At 34.2% G+C, this 21,241-nt stretch overlaps 1 protein-coding gene across 1 annotated transcript in view; it reads right to left on the bottom strand.

Annotated features, from left to right (window-relative positions):
• Cnbd1 (cyclic nucleotide binding domain containing 1) overlaps nucleotides 1-21,241 on the bottom strand; it is a 482,897-nt gene that overhangs the window by 185,276 nt on the left and 276,380 nt on the right. Inside the window, 1 exon segment of the mRNA XM_021255941.2 lies at nucleotides 3,017-3,204. Coding sequence (XP_021111600.2) covers nucleotides 3,017-3,204 — 188 coding nt within the window.

Below are 21,241 nucleotides of genomic sequence, written 5' to 3'. Positions count from 1 at the left end.
ATAAATTAGAGATAAGTCTACTTCCCAAGGTGTATTATTTGAACTACTTCCTGTCTCAGTATTTCCTAATACTGTTTTTCTCAAATATGGTTTCCTATACCACTGAAATTCTAATTTCAAGGGTCACATTTTCCTTCCATATAGGAATTTCTTCTGGCCTTTTGTATATTTTTTTTTGAGCATATGAACTAACCTGATTTTCATGTGTGTTTCCCTCAATAGAGTGCAAGTGCTTTAATAGTAGGACTTACTGTCTTAGCTTTCTTTATTTCTGAAGGTTTCCATAAAAATTAAATTACATGGGCCGGGGATTTAGCTCAGTGGTTCTGGCGACTGCCTTGCAAGTGTAAGGTCCCGAGTTCGATCCACAGTACCAAAAAAAAAAAAATTAAATTACATCTTTTATTAAAAAGTGTCTATTAATGAATAATAGCTAACTTGAAGTTAAGTCATATATAAAATGTTAGGCTAGATCAAAGGATATAAATCAGTGGGAATATGATAGAGTTGCATTTATCTCATGCTAAGTTTTCAGCAAAAATCATAAATGCTATTTTGCTGAGGTTTTAGGATTCAATCGAAATCTCGGTGATACAAAGGAGAAGAACATAAATATAAGTAATAAAGGTTGGAATGGCTGGAAACTCATGTATGTTTACAGAAGACAGAGAAAAGGCAGGCAACATACAGGCAATCATGAAAAGGGATAGAATTTATGTATAACTAAAAAACTCAAAATGTATCTTAAAAAATACAGGGAATAAGGAAATGGTTTACCGTGTTTAAAGTCAGAAAGTTTGAATATCAGAAATCAATATATATTGTATATTAAAGAATAGAAACCATTAGGGAGGCACTATAGTAATCTAAATGAAATTATAAACTCTGGGTATAATAAATGTGGAATACATTTTCACCACCTACCTTTCCAACAAATGTTTTTATTGCTTAAGAACAGGCCCAATCTGGTGGTTTTACAAAATATCAATATGTCTACGACTCTGTAGTCAACATCACGGTACTCCTAAACTCTACACTCATTTTTCAAAATGTCAACAAGTTCAATTGGGTAAATAATCAACATTTCAAAATATAAAACTTGACATGACTATGTCATGACTTTAAATTTTCATTCTCAAATTCTCTTGTACCTCAGTATTTCCAGTAATATTGTCTATATTGACATTCACCAATATGCTCTATTCAAAATTCCAGAAAGGATCATTGAATCTTTGTTTCATACATTGTGTCCAATCCATAACATTCTACATTAAAAAGTATGTCCAAAGCCCAACAAATTCTGCATGTCTACAATAAAGCAACTGCATTAAGCAATCAGCCCTGTTCATGTTGGCCTTTCCCAGAGCCTCCTCACTATTCTCCCTCTTTTTCCTTCCCAGCTATCTTATTCAAACCCACTTCACTCTATCCATACCTGTAAGATACGTGCATTCATCATTATATTACTATGTGCAAGAGCAGGAGTGTAGGAACAAAATAAGCTTATTATTATAGAAATATTAATTTCATAAGGATTTCCAAGGCAATCATCATCCCACTTGCTAAAAGATGTGAAATTAGTGAAATTTATTATTTTTTACTTTTACAGTTGATGAGTTCTTGTTTAAGAAAAATACCCAAAAATGAATCAGACTAAAAATTTGAGCATTATCAGAACAATGACATTGATGAATGCAAACCTACTTCCCCCCACCTAAAATACTGCTAGCCCATCTAATGGAAAGAAGCAGCATTCTAAAGTCTGAAATAGTGACATTAAACTTTCATGCATAAAATATCACAGTGACCAACTATTACAGTGAAGATCCATGCAGAATGCATTAAAAAAAAAAAATAGAACTGTTGGTTTCGCCACCTGGTGTGCAAGTGCAAGGATCCAAGTTCGATCCCCGGCACCAAAAAATTAAAAAAAAAAAATAGAGCTGTGCTTCTGGTCTGGTTCACAGTGGTACCACATTTCCATGGTCCCTAGATGTATGATTAGAATGGATACTTATTGACTGGGAAGAACGCCCCAACATTAGGTCCTTGGTCTCTCTGGTAAAAACTGTCACAGTAAAGAAGATTTAGCCTCTCTATCTCTCTCCCCATCCTGGGCAAGAAAACAAATGGAAATAGTATCATACTTCACATAGAATAATAGGTGAATGCTACTGTCAGCGACTTAATGCAGAATGAGGAAATAGTGCTGCCCATCTGGGCCCCATTTAATTCATGAATTTAACCCTTTTAAAAAGCAAATGGATCCAAATAGATTGTATTGAATACTACACACTCACCTTGTCATTCTTGAGTTCATCCCATATTCATTACTCTTGGACTTGATATCAGTTATTGGTTTTCCTATCTTTGATCCATAATGATATGTAATTTGGACTTCATTCATTTCTTTAACTCTTTTCTACTAAAGGCATCCTGGACAACTTAAATCTGGAACTGGCTTTTTAGTCACAATTCTACTCAAACCAGACCTAACCCCCATGTAGACTATCTAGAGGTGCAGAAAGAAATTGAGCTTTGTATTCTCTGACCAGCTAATAATTATTAAATAATACATGTAGGGAAAAATTTCTTCAAGTAAGAATTTCTAAATATAATGCAATCAAACCCTTGATTGCTTTAGCATTGCCCTTGAGATAAACATGATAAACATACACACTCTCAACTTGATTTTAAAGACTCTTCATAATTACTTCTTTGTTTCCCCTCCTCAAGTCATCCCTTCATACTCCTATATCATAAATTACATCCTTCCTCTTTCTGCGAACCAGGCACATTGACTTTGTCTTGGTGACCAAGTACATCACACAGCCTCTGCCAGTACACATCATGATGTTAAAGGCATGCCACATCAAAAACCTTTTAATCAAATTTCCAATTAAAAGATACATTATCTTGACTACTTTAGGACTTTGAAAATATTTGGATCCTATACCAAAGAGAGAATTTGACTATTCTAGATTTATGGAAAAAGCAAAGGATTTTTGTTTCTTACCATTAAGTCATATGGAGGTAGGAAGATCTCAGGAGTTGAATAGGTTTTTAGGCCTTCGTTGAAAACGACACTGATCTGAGGTATAATAGAAGTTGTTAAGTCATTTTCTTCAGTCAGATTTTCACACAAGCCTGTGTAAGGTTGAGCTAAGCCTTTCAATATCACATAAAATCCATCATTTCCAAACACTGGATAAAAACAAGAAAAATATCAGAATATATAGAACACACACACACACACACACACACACACACATATGGCATTAGATTAATTTGAGTCTACTCAAATATCAAGAAAAACAAATGCATGTTTAGAGTACTCTTTTCATAGAATTGCATACAGTAAACTATCTTCTAATGAAACTAATAGTTCTTAGGACAAAAGAAAGAAATATCATAGCCTATCATTAATAGATTTAAGACTTCATGACAAAGTTAGAGCAGAAAACCCTTGAAATTTACCTCCTCCCCCCAAATCATCATGTGTGTATTTTATATAAGTAACATTATGTACCTACTATTAATTATTATTTACCTTTGCTATGGATATAATGAAGATCACTTATAGAACTTAATAAAGCAGATAGTTTAGAAAGGGTGACTTATTACCAGAAAGAAGAATTTCTCCAGTACTTGTCTAACTCCATCTTATAAATCTCCACAATCTGCCATCCAGTTTAATTGCTAAAGACCAACTGTGTACCTGTAAATCTGGCAGGTGCATTCACTGTGAGCATTTTGAATGTTTCTTAAATCAATTCCAGATCTTCTGGAATTTCTTCTGAAGAAGCAGGTTATGGGAACTGGATGGTATCTTTCTCCATTTTTCAATTGTTCACATTACTTTATAGGATTGTACCAAATTATATAAGTATATATGGTCATTTCTTAACACTCTGCTTATTATCTTGCTACAGATGGAAACTTTACAAATTGATTTTGAGGGTTAATCTTGTGTCTTTGTATACCCTAAAAGTTTTGAATTGTTTTCCCTCTCTGCTTTTCCTTAGCCACAGCACACATTTGCAGGGCTTTGTCACCTCACTATCCATACACAATGATGAAGGGAAAGTGATTTATCACTCTTCTTTAAAACAAATTTTGGTTTTTTTCGGATATCTGAGCTTAAGCAGGATCCCATCTGGACAGCACAATATCATTCATTAAACATCTATCTGTATGGTGAAGACATGGCAGAATCATTGCTTTTTAACAGCTAGTAAATGAGCTATCTGAGGACTACGTGGTAATAAGCACATTTAAAGATCTGTGGTGATAAACTTTTGTAAAATTAGTAATGATTTTGACTACATAGGAGGAAAGTAGTTAAGAGAAAGGTATATTCCAATATACACCATATACATTTCAGTTCTGTTTTTGTATAGAGTTAACTAAAACTTTTTAGTATAGAATAAAAGTTGTGGAAAGAGGTGTACTGTGTAAATAATTTTATTCCAAGGGCTAATACTTGCCTTCCTAATATCAATTATTTTCTTTTCCTCTACTAAGAAAACAACAATTTCATTTTATGTTTCATGTGCCATGCTCAAAAATTTCTATTTCCCAGATTATCCCACATGCATGGCTGTGTACCATCATTCTGATTAATAAAACATTGAGAAGATTTTTACTTTCTAAATATGCACACCACCTGTTCTACCTTGATACCTAAAACAGGGACATCATGTTGGAACTGGGAAGGGATTTTACAATCAAAATGAAAAAGTGAAGAGATTGTCCGAGATTTCATTCTGACACTATTGAACCATTTGTCTGGTAATTTCTCATGATGTAACATAAACAAATCCTCAAAATTTGTAAATGATCATCCTTTATATCACAGCTATTCAAAGCTGGATACAACTTCTGTGTAGATATTGTTCGTATTTTACTTAAGTCTAAGCATATTTGGTCCATCTGTCACTAACATACATAGTCACACTATCACAAAGAATATTCTCTTTGTGTGAAACATCAATTTCTATCACTATATATAAAGAATGGCATTTTGTAAAAGGAGTGGAAATAGATTAAAAATCTTTTAGAAATTTACCATCCAAATGTAATGCCATTTGGTTTGAAAATCTATGTTTAAGTCAGCTAAGTATAAAAAAGAAATATTGTATGATGAGACAATCGATTGTGATTTTTCAACTTGGGTGGATTAGTAACTGCTCAGGGTATTAGAAGAACACACTTCTGGGTGTATCTGAGTAGGGCAGGCTGGCATGATCGTCCCTGGCCCCATCCCCGCCAGCACTGTTTCCTTCTTCTGCTTCCCGAATGCTATGAGCTAAGCAGCTTTGCTTCACTCTGCCTTTCCACAACAACGTTCCTGCCTTGGAGCCAGCCTACCATGAACTGAATCCCTTGAAACCAAGAACCAAACTAAGCTCCTCCTAGTTTAGGATTTTAGTGTTGAGTATTTTATCCAGAAAAAGGAAAACTGAATAATACATATGATTAAATGTAGCTTTCTATGTTAGGACTAACAACTCATATCATATGTTAAAAATAATTTCATAGTTATCTCTGCTTTATAGTTCATTTCAAAAGCAGTGCCTAATGCATATGTAATAATTAGCATTCACGTGTTAAATTGGGAGCAGCTGTCATGCTCCAAGATAATATGTTCACCTTAATAAATATAACTCCTCTGGTCTTCTCAAGAAAACTTTACTATTTTCTTTAGGCCTTTGTCCAGTTGCAGTGAAATTTGCAAAATAACCTCTGTGTATATTATATTAATGTTTACATTTACATGATAAACCTATCTAGAGTATTAGGAAGGCCTTTACAGAGGTAAACCAGTTGGAGAGAAGCATGAAAAAATGTTTAGGTGAGAAACATCTCATTGACTCTTAAACTATACTTAGAGAAAAAGTTCAAATTAAGCTACTTTGGAAGCTGCTAACTCTACCAGACATCAATAATATTGTATGTGAAACAGTAAGGAGTAGGGGAGGGTGTCTTAGAACAAAGATATTAACTAAGTCAATTCCATTTAATGTGGTTGACATATATCCATTATTCTTTTTCTTCAAAATAATATGTTACAAGTGGATCCAATTATAGTCTAAGAAGCAGGAAAAGGTCATAGGTTTAGGTCCAGTGCCATATTCATTGTGTAACCTCAAGAAAGTTGGGAATGTCTAGGCTAAATTTTGATAGGTTAAATCAAATTATCTCCATATGTAAGGAATATTTCTTTATTTTTTCAATTAGTATTTTAAATTATTTAGCCAACATGAATTAATAAACTCTTAAACATGCACATGAAAAAGACTTTATGTAATTATAATATTTACATTAGTTAACAAAAATGCTTAAAATATATAATATCAAACATTACTTTGTACAAACTTTTACTACCAAAATATGTAAAGCATTTCAAATGGACTTTTGTCCTTAGTATTTTTTATCAGCATTTGCAGCAGTTTTCCATCATCCAATACAGTTCTCAAGAAACATTAATTTTGGGCTGGTGATTTAACTCAGTGGTTTCACCACCTGCTGAGCAAGCACAAGGGCCCAAGTTTGATCCCTGGTACCCCCCCCAAAAAAAGAAACATTAATTTTTAGGCCGATGTACCACTGCCCCCAGCACCAAGGAGTTGAGCACCACAGGTGCCAGAAACACACACCTGCCACCACATGTTGAAATGAGAAGAAAGGTAAACAAATATCAAAACCAGACTTCCAGGCCACCTAAAACAACCCCAAAGGGAAAGGAGATGGAACAATCTGATACTCAACCACCTGGAATCTCTGAACTAGCAACAAAACAGGATCTGGAAGAAATGAAATCAGAAAAAATTTCTCAGATAACAGCAGAAATTATGCCCATAGTGCAAGACATGGTTAATGAATCTAGAAAGGACATAGATTAAAAAAATAGAGGATCTGAGGAACATGATGTAATCCCAACATAGGAAACAAATGGAATCCATAAAAGAAATGCAAACAGATTTCCAAGAGATTAAAGCTTCATGGAAAGTTTACGCAGCACAATGAACCAATGTGAGGACAGAATTTCAGATATAGAAGATAAGATTGCAGTTAGTGACCAGGAAATGAAAAATTGCCTTAAAATAGTAAGGGACCATAAGAAATAAACTGAGCAGCTGCTACATGATAAAACTGTTCACAGGCTTGGCAGTCACTACCTTCGGCTCTGAGACATTCATTACAGGGCCATTCCACTGCTCCCAGCCCAGAGCAAGGGGCTTCCCAGACGCCTTTCCACCACTGCCAGCACAGAGGAGATGAGCCCTGCTGTGCCAACAGCACCCCCCCCCAACCAAATGAGAAGAAATATAAACAAGTCTCAAAACCAGACTTCCAGATCACCTACAGCAACCCCAAAGGGAAGGGAGATGGAACACTCTGATGCTCAACCACGTGGACTCCCTGAACTGGCAACAAAAGAGGATATGGAAAAAATGAAATCAGAAATAATTTCTCACATAACAGCAGAGATTGTGCCCATAGTGCAAGACATGGTTAATAAATCTGGAAATGACACAGATAAAAAATAGAGGAGCTGAGGAACATGATGGAATCCCAACATAGGAAACAAATGGAATCCATAAAACAGATATAAGCAGATTTCCAGGAGATTAAAAACTTCATTGAAAGTTTACCCACCAGAATGAGCCAATGTGAGGACAGAATTTCAGATATAGAAGATAAGATTCCAATTAGTGACCAGGAAAAGAAAAATTGCTTTAAAATTGTAAGGAACCACAAGAAATCAATCCAGCAGCTGCTAGATGATGCAAAGAGAATAATATAAGACTGACTGGAGTGAACAAAGAAACAGGAGAGAGTGCAGATGACATAAAAAAAACTGTTCACAGAAGTAATTGCAGAAAACTTCCCAAGCAGGGGAAAAGAGCTTGACATACAGATAAGTGAGGCATATAGGACTCCAAATAGCCTTGATCAAAAAAATTTACTTATAGGCCTATAATAGTTAAGATTCCAGAAACTCAAAAGAACAATGAAAGTCTACACGCAATTAGAGAAAAGAAACAAATCACATACAAAGGAAAGCCCATCAGAATCACAACAGACATCTCAACACAAACACTCAAGGAAAGAAGAGCTTGGAGTGACATACTTCAGCCAATAAAGGAAAACAGCTTCAAACCAAGGTGGATGTACCCTGCAAAACTATCTTTCAAAAATGATTGAGAAATAAGATACCTACACGACAAAGAGTACCTTAGGAACTTCATGAATACCAAACCAGCATTTCAAAAAATTTTAGACAATATCCTAGGAAAACACAATGAGGCTCACAATCCCAGGAAGGCTAGAAGAATGAATCCATTGGGCATGACAACAAATCAAATGCAAAGTGGAAGAATCCAACAAAAAGAAAAAGTCATGACAATGATAAGTTAATAAATATCAGTTATAACCATCAATGTTAATGGTCTCAATTCACCAATTGAAAGAAATGGACTCATAGAATGGGTCAAGAAGCAAGATATAGTAATATGTGGCATTCAAGAAACACAATTAATTCAAAAAGAAACTCATAGACTGAAAGTTAAAGGGTGGAAAACAATATTCCATGTGACAGGAACCAAAAAAAAAAGCAGGACTAGCTATCCTTTTGAAGATCAAGTGGATTTCAAAACAACACTGATTAAGAGAGACAAAGAAGGATACTACATCCTTGTAAAAGGACCAATCCAATAGGAGGAGATGACAATCATAAACATACAAGCACCAAACACTAGTGAAAGAAATATATAAAACACATACTAAAGGACATGAAAAATCAAATAAGCATGAATACAATAGTAGTGGGGGACATCAATATCAGACTATCACAAATACATCAACAAGACAAAAAATAAGTAATGAAACACTAGAACTCAGTCAAACTCTTGAACAAATGAACTTAACAGATGTTTGCAGAATTTTCCACCCCACAAAATCAGAATACACATTCTTTTCAGCTGCACATGGGTCATTTTCCAAAGTAGACCACATACTTGCTCATAGAACATGTTTAAGTAAGTGCAAAGGAATTGAAGTTATCCCCTGTATATTATCAGACCATAGTGCCATGAAATTGGAGATCAACAGCAAAAGAAACAGCAAGAATTATAGAAACACATGGAAATTGAAAAACACACTTCTGAATAACCAATGGGTCACAGAGGTAATTAAAGAAGAAATCAGACAGTTCCTACAATTAAATAAAAATGTCAATATAACATATTGGTATCTATGGGACACAATGAAAGCAGTCTTAAGAGGGAAATTCATAGCAGTGAATACTCATATTAGAAAAACAGAGCAAGCCCAATTACACAACCTGATGCTAGAACTCAACCTTGTAGAAAAAGAAGAGCAGGACAAACCCAATGCTCATACAAGTAAGGAAATTATAAAGATCAGAGCAGAAATCAATGCAATGGAAACTAAGAGAGTGACACAAAAAAATCAATGAAGCCAAGAGTTGGTTCTTTGAAAGAATAAACAAAATTGCAAACATCTTAGCCAATCTTATCAGAAAAAGGAAAGAAAAGCCCCAAATGCATGCAATTAGAAATGAAAATTGTGAAATTACAATGGATCCAGCAGAAATCCAGAGGATCACCAATACCTACTTCAAGAACCTATACGCCAATACGATGGACAACACAGAAGAAATGGACAGATTCCTAGACACATATGAATAACCAAAGTTGAATGAAGAAAGAGCTAAAAATTCTAAACAACCCAATATCAATCAATGAAATTGAAAATGTAATGAAAAAGTTACCACCTAAGAAAAGCCTGGGTCCTGATGGCTTCACTGCCAAATTCTACAAGACATTTAGAGAGAAACTACTGCTACTCCGGTTTAAACTCCAATGAAATTGAAAGGGAAGCAATAATGCCAAATTCATTCCTGGAGGCAAGCATCACATTGATCCCCCAAGCAGAGAAAGACCGAACCAAAAAAGAGAACTATAGGCCAATCTCACTAATGAACATAGATGCAAAAATGCTTCATAAGATACTGGCAAATAGAATGCAGAAGAACATCAAGAAGATCATACACCCTGTCTAAGTGGGATTCATCCCAGGGATGCAGGGACAGTTTAACATATGCAAATGAATAGATGTAATACACCATATCAACAGAGCCAAGGACAAAAACCATATGATTATCTCCATAGATGCAGAAAAAGCATTTGACAAAATCCAACATTCATTTATGATATAAACCCTATAAAAAATTGGCAGAGAAGGTCTCTACCTCAAACTGATAAAAGCCATCTGTTATAAACCAAAAGCCAGTATCATACTAAAGGGTTGAAAACTGAAATCCTTCACACTCAAATCAGGAACAAGACAAGGATGTCCACTATCACCACTCTTGTTTAATATAGTTTTGGAAACATTAGCCATGGCAATTACACAAGAGAAAGAAATAAAAGGAATAAAGACAGGAAATGAAGAAGCCAAATTGTCAGTACTTGCAGATGACATGATACTGTATATAGAAGACCCCAAGAGCCCAAACAAAAGTCTTCTAGACTTAATAACCACGTTCAGTACAGTAGGTGCATACAAGGTCAAAACACAAAAATCAATAGCTTTCCTATACACGAACAACATACTCACTGAGAGAGAATTAGGACAAATAATTCCTTTCACAGTAGCATCCAAAAAACTGAAATACCTAGGATTCAACCTAACAAAAGATATCAAAGATTTCTTCTCTGAAAACTTTGGCACTCTGAAAAGAGAGATTGCAGATGATATCAGAAAATGGAAAGACATCCCTTGCTCTTGGGTAGGAAGGATGAACTTAGAGAAAAGAGCCATACTTCCAAAACTGCTATATAGATTCAATGCAATCCCAATTGAAATCCCAGCAGCATACTTCATGGACCTTGAGAAAACAATCCAAAAATTCATTTAGAATAAGAAGAGACCCAGAATAGCAAAAGCAATTCTAGGTAACAGAGACATGGCAGGAGGTATCACAATCCCCAACCTGCAACTATACTACAAAGCTACTGTGATAAAAACAGCACTGTACTGGCAAAGACACAGGCCTGAGGAGCAGTGGAACAGATTAGAAGATACAGAAACAATGCCAGACACAATCAGCCATCTCATCTTCGATAAAGGAGCCAAACACCCTCACTAAAGGAAAGATAGCCTCTTTAATAAATGGTTTTGGAAAAATTGGGTTTAATCTTGTCAAAGATTTAAACTAGACCTATATCTCTTGCCATGCACTGAACTAAAATTGAAATGGATTAAAGATCTAAATATTAAAACAGAAACGGTAAACCGGCTGGAACAGAGGTTAGGTAGAACTCTTGAAGACATTGGTGTAGGAAAAGATTTTATGAACAAAACCTCAGTTGCCCGTGAACTAGCACAAACAATCAACAAGTGGGATCTCTTCTTATTAAAAAGCTTCTGCACAGCAAGAGAAACCACCAGCAGTGTGAAGAGACAACCCACAATGTGGGAAAAAATCTTCACCTGCTGTTCCTCAGACAAGGGTCTACTATCTTGAATCTATGAAGAACTTAAAAAGATCAGACCTCCCAAATTTAAAACTCAATCCAAAAAATGGGCATCTGAAATGAAGAGATATTTCTGAGACAAAGATGTAGAAATAGCAAATAAATACATGAAAAATGTTCAACATCACTGGTCATTCAATAGATGCAAATGAAAACAACACTGAGATTCCACCTCACTCAAGAAAGAATGGTTGCTATCATGAAATCAAGCAATAACAAATGCTGGCGGGGCTGTGGGGAAAGAGGAACCCTGCTCCACTGTTGGTGGGAGTGTAGACTGGTGCAATCACTGTGGAAATCAGTATGGAGATACCTCAAAGAACTAGGACTGGAAGTCCCATTTGACCCTGCTATTCCACTGCTGGGGATCTTCCCCAAAGAATTAAAAGAATCATATCACAGTGATATATGTGCACCCATGTTCATAGCAGCACAATTTGTAATAGCTAAAACTTGGAAACAGCCCAAATGTCCATCAACTGGAGGCTGGATCAAGAAAATGTGTTTTTTTAAATAAAATGGAGTACTACTGAGCCATGAAAAATGAGAAATTAGAGACCTTTATAGCTAAATGGATGCATATTGAGGTGATACCCTTAAGTGAAATAAATAGGACACACATGTACAAATACCGAATAGTTTCTCTAGTATGAAAAATTGAAAGTGTAAATAAGGACTAAAAGGTATAATAGATAATGTGAAATAGGAAGTAAATGGGCAAAGGGGAAGGGGAAGTGGGAGGGGTAGGGGAAAGGAAAAAAGGGAATGGAATTAATATAAGAAAATGGAAAAATGGAAACATAGTCTTTTCAAATAGGGAGGGATGGAGAGGTTGAAGGGAGGGCAGGGTAAAGGGGAAAAAATAAGAACCAAGAGAGATTATGTAAAGTTACAAATTATCAATGATGAATGTCATTATATTGTATACCTAAAATGTACCAATGATTAGAATGAATAATTGATAATGCAAAATAGGAAGAAAAGGTCCAAAGGGGTAGGGGAAGTGGGAGGGCAGGAGAAAGGAAAGAAGGGAAAGAAAAAACTATGTGAAATGTAAATGTTTATATTTTGCTCTAGATGATTGCTTTCATTTAAATGTTTTCAAAAAATATGTAGTATGCTGTAGTATGGTCAAAGACCAAATTTGTATCATATTCATTAAAGTGTCTTTCAATTAGACTTAAAAAAAAGAGGATTGCGTATAACTTAAGTAGATCGTATCAAAGATGACACTGTTAATTACTGAACAAAATAATAGTGAACTAGAACTGTACTTAACCCTAGTCTATCTCCAAAAAACAGAGGTGAATGTTCTTAGACCTTAACGATAAGAGAGCCAATTAACTATTCTTCAAAACATTGCTCATTAAGAAACATTTTTCTTATCTAGATTTCCAACTCTAGGAACCTAGCTGTTCTGGATACTCAAATATACTAAAGTTGCTATGAAGAGAGTCACATGATAAATGTGAAGTATTTGCCATGCACTCTGCTAAGTGTTCAAACACTAAGTCTTCTAATAACTTCAAAAATTATATATTATTATTCCATCTTTCAGATGAAAAAACCAAGGCTTAGTATGATTATATAACTTGTCACAAGTCACAAAGTACACTAACTATTGGAAGCTATCGAGTGTATTCCACCATTGGAAGGAAATGCATCACATTAACACATAACCATTTATGCACACACTTGGGGGTGATCTGTGTATGTACAGCATATTATATCCATGCAGTATATGTATATGTAAGATATATAAATAATTAATACAAATATATATGTATATGCTTTATGAATCTTATAATGGATCTCAAAAAAATAATTCTCATTAATTATGAGTTTAGAAATTGATTCAATTTTTTCTTTAAAATGGGATAGCTGATTTATTAATGAAATAAAATTTTAAAATAAAAATATTTAAAAGATCCATCAGATAGATATTTAAAGTGATACAAAATTTAAGGTGATTTTGGCATACATACACTTGGGAAGAAAAAAGAAAAACTCCTCATTTAAATAAAAAGTTTAAAGTTTGTAAATAGAATTATAAATGAAGAATCCAGTGAAATATACCAGATATTAAGTTGGAGGAAACTTCTTTGCTAGAACTGAGAAATATAATCTCTTTAGACCCACAATGCATAGACAAATAATTTAAAATATTTATGGGAAAAAAAGCAATTCCCAGTAGAGTTAAAACTTTAAAGAAGAATTCAAATATTACTGACAAGCCACAAAGCAACCTTAAATGTCTGAATCATGAGGAAAGAGATATTTGTTAATAATAGAAGATAAATATAACCTTTTGCAATTTTGAAGCAATGAAACAGAACAGATGGAATCATTCAAATATTCAAAGTTGTGTGAAACCATTTCATGAGAATTTTAAGAAAAAAGAATATACACATCTAAGTCAAATTAAATAATAAAAATATTAATTTAAAACGTATTAAATATTGATCCCAAATTTTTCAAGACTACAAAAAAAAATCAAAATCAAGCTAGTTAGGAATATATTTTATTAAAATATTTATATAGTTTATCTGTATTACTTGAAAACTAAAAAGAAATACTTTCTTATGCACATGAAAAAAATGGACAAAGAAAAAATCTTCTACAAGCAAGACCATATTTTAAAATATCCCTCAATCATACTTATATTAGGTGAATACAAGGCACTTAAAAAGAACTTAAAATAGTAATAAGATAAAGTTTAATCATTTTGGTAGTGATTTTTCAGGAGGTCAAAGGTCAAATACTAAGTTTGATTAAAACAAAGGTTTATGAATTACTTGCTAAATATCTCCCACTCTCTGATACACAGATCTTTAACTAAAATCAAATAATCTAGAAGGACTTACATGTTTCAAAAATCTATAATTGGATGAATAAGGTCATGTACTCCATTGGCTAATCCCTGTTTGGTCTATAAAACTGAGTGTGTTACCTTTCTACTAAGAAAGCCTTTCCTGACCTTCTGCCTGCTTCAATTCAGCATAATTAACTCTTGTCCTTTGGGAACTTTTTTCACAGAATTTCTGTCAAGGTATTCTGCATTGTCAGTTTCTGCCAATAGATCCTAATCTCTGGAGAGAAAGAACTCTGACAATGCCTTGGTATTTCCAGCTTGTACCATACTTCCCAGGTTATTTCAGTCATTTAGAAAACACTTACTGAATGAATGAAAGCTTAATTAATGATTCCCTATTGTATTTGTATTTCATTTCTAAGAATCTTATGAAATATTTGGAGACCAATTCATATTATTTCTTTACTTAAAACTATCAATTGAGGAATGAGATAAATAAAAATCTTCAAAGGACTATTTTCTTCTCAATTCATTATGTAGAAGCCTAGGAACATATCAGAAAAATATATAAAATTTAAGCCAGACAGGTTAATTCATCGCATCTCCTATATAAGATCTAAACAATTCCAGAGATAAAATACTAAAAGTAATGAATGGCTTTTTAAAGCCTTGTGAATATTAAGTGATCATTGTACACTAGATTAACACCCTCAAGACCAATTTTTCCTCCTTTAAGTTACTTGAAGTAGATATCTCAAGGCAGAAGCCTAGTAATCTTCCTTAGGATATTGCTATAATTTATGGAAAACCATCTACAAATAAAACTAGATTTGTATTTTGAAATTCAGAAAACCAAATTTTATCACAATACTGATTAGAAGGGATGTGAAGAAATTTCTTTCATTTTATATTGAGCATAGCCATACCATTGTAATATCCTGTCAATACTGCTACATACTATTGCCAAAATAAAAATAAATACTGCTGTAATAGAAGTTACTAGGCATGTAATTATGATAAAGCCATTGAAAAGTAAATAACCTCAAATAAATTTTAAATGACATGAAGGTCCAAAGAAGAAATATGTCTTTTGGAGAAGATCTGAAATGATTTCTATGAAAAGATAGCAAATTTGATGGATCTTGAAAGGTAGGTAAAGTTTGACTGGGATCGGACTGAGATGGGCTGAGGACAACATATTTATAATGTAGGAAATATCATGAACAAGACACAAAAACAAGCAACATGGAATTACTTTGTGATCTTTAATCAAGCGTAGGAAATAATGGATTGTAAATAACTCAGTTTGTTGAAGCAAAATGTAGGGAATACTATTTTAAAGAAGCAAATTAAAAACAAGTTGTAGCATTCTTAGTAAAGCCAATTGGTTATTGGAAACCACTTACCAAATACTGTATTTTAGCAATAATGACACAGTGCCCAATCTTTCAAATGAAGTATGATTTTCAATACTTAAATTACCCAAGGTTCAAAATTTAGCATGAGACAATATTTGTATTCTTCTGTGATGCTCGAATAAAATATCTGTCATTATTTTCTATATATAACAGAATGTGGCAGTTAAGAAAGTGTTTCAACTTGACTGGTTTTGAAATCCTCCCAGGGGATTGTTGGAGCACACTGCTGGAGTGTTTGAATAGGGGATGAATGTGTATGTAGCCTTGGGGTCTATATTTGGTCCCTTATCCCTTTTTGTCTGGCACTGTTCCCCTGTGTTGCTTCTCAGCCACTATGAACTGAGCACCTTTTTTCTGCCACACTTTTCTGTCATAATATTTTTGCCTTGAAGCCAGTCTACTATGGACTGAATCTCCTGAACATATGACCTCAAAAATCCTTTCCTCCTTTAAGTTGTAGGTATTTGGTATTGTGTTCCAGTGACAAGAAAGTAACCAATACAGAGATTCCAGGAGTAGTGTCTTACTGTGACTACACCAGGCCATATATTTCAGAAGCCATTAGAACTAGTTTGTGGATGGAAGTTGGAAAGGATTGGAGATGCAGACTAGAGAAGCCTTCTAATGCTATAAGCAGAGCCTCATGGATGATTCTAGTCTAAGCTCAGAAAATAAGAAAGTTAAAAGGAATGCATACAGTAAAGGTCAGGTTCAGGAAGTTTCACTTGGAAACAAGGAGTCCATTGGCATTTGGACAAGAGGTCATGGGTGTAACACTCTGACAGAAAATGTGTCTGTATTTTACCAATGTCTCAACTAAAAGCTGTGGGATAAATGATCTGGCAGATAAAATTTCACAGCAGCCCAGAGTTCAGGCTGTGGCATGGGTCTTGATGACTGCATTTAACCAGATTTAGAATGAAAAATCAGGGACAAAAAGCAGGCTGGAAATATTTAAAATACTTAAATTTTGGTCCACAAGCAACCAAAGCGAGGGCCAAAGGAGGAGTGGCTGCTGTAGCAATTAGCACCATTAAAAACAAACAGTACTTTGTACAGGGACAAGAAAGATTCTTTGAGGGCATCTCAAAATTCAGCATGACCCCACCTGCCACAGGCTCCAGAGTACAAAAGTGTAAACCATTCATTTGAGAAAAGAGTTCCTTGGATGTATACTTGAGAAAGGTATCCTAGAGAATTGGTTCCCTGGGATTCAGTTCACTGTACTGAGACATCCAAGCACTCAATTTCCCCTGAAGTCATGTTCCAAGATTGTCTGATTAGTGCTTCCTCTGAGAGGAGACCTTGGCATCAGGTACACGATGTTTTGTTTAACCAGGATGAAAAATGCAAATCTTGTGGGGTCAGGGAGGCTTCTACACAGATTTAAAGAAAGGCCTGAGAGACCAGGGAAGCAGTTACTGAAAGGACGTGTGTGAAGCCAAAGTTGAAGATCCAAGGAAGTCTGAGATACCAGGAATGTGGAAGGTCTGAGGAGAGAACCTGCAAGCTTGAGTGGAGCCAGCACAAGAACGATGCCATGTGGGTTGCAACTAACAAGCCCATAATGGTGGGGCTACCCATGCCATCTAAAAAACACATCTCATCCCCATGTGCTATGGATGCCCAATATGCACTTATATGATTTACTTTTTACACAGAGGGGCTTCAGTCTTTCTTTAGTCCTATTCTTTTCTAGCCACCTATTTCTCCCTTTTGGAAAGGGAATATTTACAGTGTGCCATTGTACCTTGTGATTATGTAACTTGATTTTGATTTTATAACGTTTCACAGCTAAGACTTTTGAGTTGCATCTCAGAAGAGACATTGACTTGGACTTTTGAAACATGCCCAAACTATTTCAACTTCTGGGGAGGGATTGTTTAATTTCTAGTCATGTGCAAGAAAGTTGTATTGTATTAGGTAGAATTATGAAGTTGCAATTGTCTTTATTTGGAGATTTGATATGGTTTAAGTAGATATGTTTGGGTTACAAGTTGACAAGAGGTTGAGACATGGTGGCTAGGACAGAGTGTGAACTGATTGATTGGCTTTGTCATTAGCCTGGGGGATTCATGGAAAAATTCTATGGAAGTGGAGATAAGGATAAATCGGGTTGTTTTCAAATGACTGTCAGATGCTGAATTTCTTCTTTAGATCCATTTTCTAAAAGGACACTGCCAATTAAATCATCCAGGCTTGGAATGTTGGGTCACAGGACATTGGGTAAGGGAAACTGCAAATGTACCAATTTTTAAAGCTGCCCCTCTCATCCAAGTCAGTTATAAAGGGGGAAAAATGAACAAACTGAGAATTCCTCATACACATAACAGTTTTGAATTTTAATCTATTTCCAGGCTACTAAAATGGCATATGATGTTCTCTCCACATGCTGGGCAGTAGCAGCCTGCACAGCTCCCAGTAAGCCACATAACCTCCAAGGTAAAACAATCAATACTCAGTGGTGTAAGGTATGCTGTTTGGTTATATGTCTTAATGCTTTTATTTTACTGACTATATTTTCATCTTATGATGAGTTTATTGGAGGCACAATATATAGTAAATTACTTTAAATACAGTTGCATATCTGTAGGTTTATAAAAAGAGAATTTATGATTTTGTAATTTGTTGGTGATTGAATTTTATCACTTTAAACCTATTAGTTCTTAAACTTTAAATTATACTTTCTTACACAAAACAACCCTAAAAATATTTCTTATTTCAAAAATATTTTTTTGTTTTTGGATCACACATATTAAAGTGAAGACCTTTGATTTTTTTTTCCAGTAAAAAATATTTCATTCCTTCATTTAAACTGTGTTATCTACAAAGGATTCAATATATGAGCTTACAAAAGCACACACAATATTGATCGCTTTTCAACATTAAGATACACCTCCATGATATCATAAATGTTAGGAAATTATTTAATGCATTTCAAAATAAACTCAATGCTTCAATTTTAAGATTGTATCTTCCTTAGTAGCAATTATAATTATAAAAACTTCAGTTTCCAAGAAAGCATATCTTCACTTTAGGATCAATACACATTTTTCAAGGCCATGTATAACTTAAAGGAAACCATAGTATATACCCTAGAACTAAATTTGTTGCTTTTATTACAAGAGTATATTATTTGAGTTTTGATTAATTTACATATGGAAAAGATGCACACTCCATACTTCATGAGACTTAGCTACTGTATTTTTGTATGCTACATGAATCGCTTCTTGGCCTTTTGGTTAAGATCAAGTGTATATGCTACATGAAACATAAACCATAATAAAAAATTGTTAATACAAGTAAGGGAAATGTTAAAAATTTAGTAATACAAAATATTTTCAGCGTTAAAATGAAATCTAAAATTTTGTCAAAATAAATTAAGGAATCTTTGATCTATTACCTCACAAAAACTCAGAAAAAAATAAAGTTAAATTGAAGAACTAAAAGAGAAATAATACTGTAAGGTTTAATAAGGTTCTAGTAAAGATAACATAGTAAAGATGATATAAATAGAAAAAAATACATTCTTCATTTTATAGAAACTTGGTTGAATAGAAAGGTAAAGGCAAATTATACTGAATTTTTTATCTGGGGTCTAGTTCCAGGTTAGTTACTAAATTGAGATCTCAAACAAGTAAAATTTTTTAGTTTTCATGAGGTTGACAATCTTTTAAAAATCCTGTTACCATGTCATAAATTACGAGATCCAATAAAAAACCCTTAAGATTATTTGACTTCAGTAAACTACATCTCTATATCTATATATACGTATATACGACATAGATAAGTAGTAACTTTAATAATTAATTTATGTATAGTAGTCATAGTAAATGAATTATATAAAATAGTAAGTATGGTATAGTACAATGATCACTTAAACCTGAAATACATTTTACTGCTTTAAAAATCATAATATTGTTTCCTTGTTAATATTTTATTGTTTACAAAAGCTGAATGTATAAGAGGCTGAGAAAATAGCTCTAAGTTTAGGAAACTTCCTTAAATAATTCAGCTCTGAAGAACTACTGGCTGGGAGGGAGATCAGAAGGTGCAAACAGCTGTGTGGAATTGCTCCAGGGAAAGGAAAACCTCTGCAGCAGATTGAAAGTCAGCAGCCTGGTGATGAGGGCCGAGGTAAGGGAAAACTTTTAATAACAACAGAGGGAAGGAAAAGCATCCATGAATAAAGAAAAAAGGAGACACAACAGACACCTAGTTGGGCTTGTTTCTTAAGCTAGATGAACAAAGAGATCTACAAAGGTCAGATATTTAATGAGTTGACAGCTTTGATTGTGAATCAGGGCTGAATTGTCAGAACTAGACATTGTACAAACCCAAGAGGATTCTGACACAGGTAAATGTAAACACAAAAACTTATAAGTGTTTTAAAAATTGTTGAAAATATGCCCCAGTTTTAGTGCTTTATTTAATGTAAATAATTACATTAAAGTTGATAGCTTGTTACTGTTTTCATATTTTAATAGTTAATATCTTGATCTATTAAGATGTCATCAGAATAAAATGTTTGCTTCTAATTGTAATATAGAACTTTCTTCAAAAAATAAATGTGTGAAGGGGCCGGGGATTTAGCTCAGTGGTTTCACTGCCTGCCTCGCAAACGCAAGGACCCGAGTTCAATCCCTGGTACCAAAAAAAAGAAAAAAAAAGAAAAGAAAAAAACCAATAAATAAATAAATGTGTAATTATACATACTGACACATGAATCTACATTCATTATAGAAAAATTAGACCAACACAAATATATGTAGAATGCTGAATTATTCCTCTCTATTGCCTTTTTTTAGCTTTTGTTACTCCAATGAAATATCTAAGGAAGCTGATTTTATGAAGAGAAATTTTTGTGTAGGTCACAGTTTGTAGGTTCAAAAGCCAAGATTAAAGAAGTTCCATTTCTTTAATCTCTGGTAAGGACATCATAGCAGCACATCATGGCAGTTGGAGGAATAACATCTCAAATAGGAGTAGAAAGGAAAAAGATGGACAAGACCAGTTTTCTCTTTTTATAATAATCTCCCCCAACAACGTAATGTTTCCACAAAAAGCACCTCACACCCTGGATGGTCTAAGGACCTCCCACCAGGGCCAACCTCCCAGAAGTTTCGCCACCTCCCAGCAGTGCCACCCTGGGACCTACCCCTCAATCAGGCCTTTGGGGGATCACTCAAACCCCACCCAAACCATAGCACCTTCCAATTCTACTGTCTTTCATGAGGCAGTATATTTTTGGATCATCTTGCTGAGCTCATTCTTATATATTTAAAAAGATGATGTGTGTGCATGTATAATATTTATATAATTCTGCAATTGTTCTATTCTTTTACTACCTTTCTGTTTCTAAACACTAAATATACATACACACACATATATGTAGATAGATAGATAAATAGGTAGAATGTAACATATCCCTTTTAACCAATGTC

The sequence above is a fragment of the Heterocephalus glaber genome, unplaced genomic scaffold, assembly GCF_053883595.1.
Source record: "Heterocephalus glaber isolate CG9 unplaced genomic scaffold, H.glaber_assembly_v1.0 deba00001553, whole genome shotgun sequence".
Taxonomy (NCBI): Eukaryota; Metazoa; Chordata; class Mammalia; order Rodentia; family Bathyergidae; genus Heterocephalus; species Heterocephalus glaber.
Note: the sequence above shows the minus strand (reverse complement) of the source record. Positions and strands in the feature narration are given on the sequence as shown.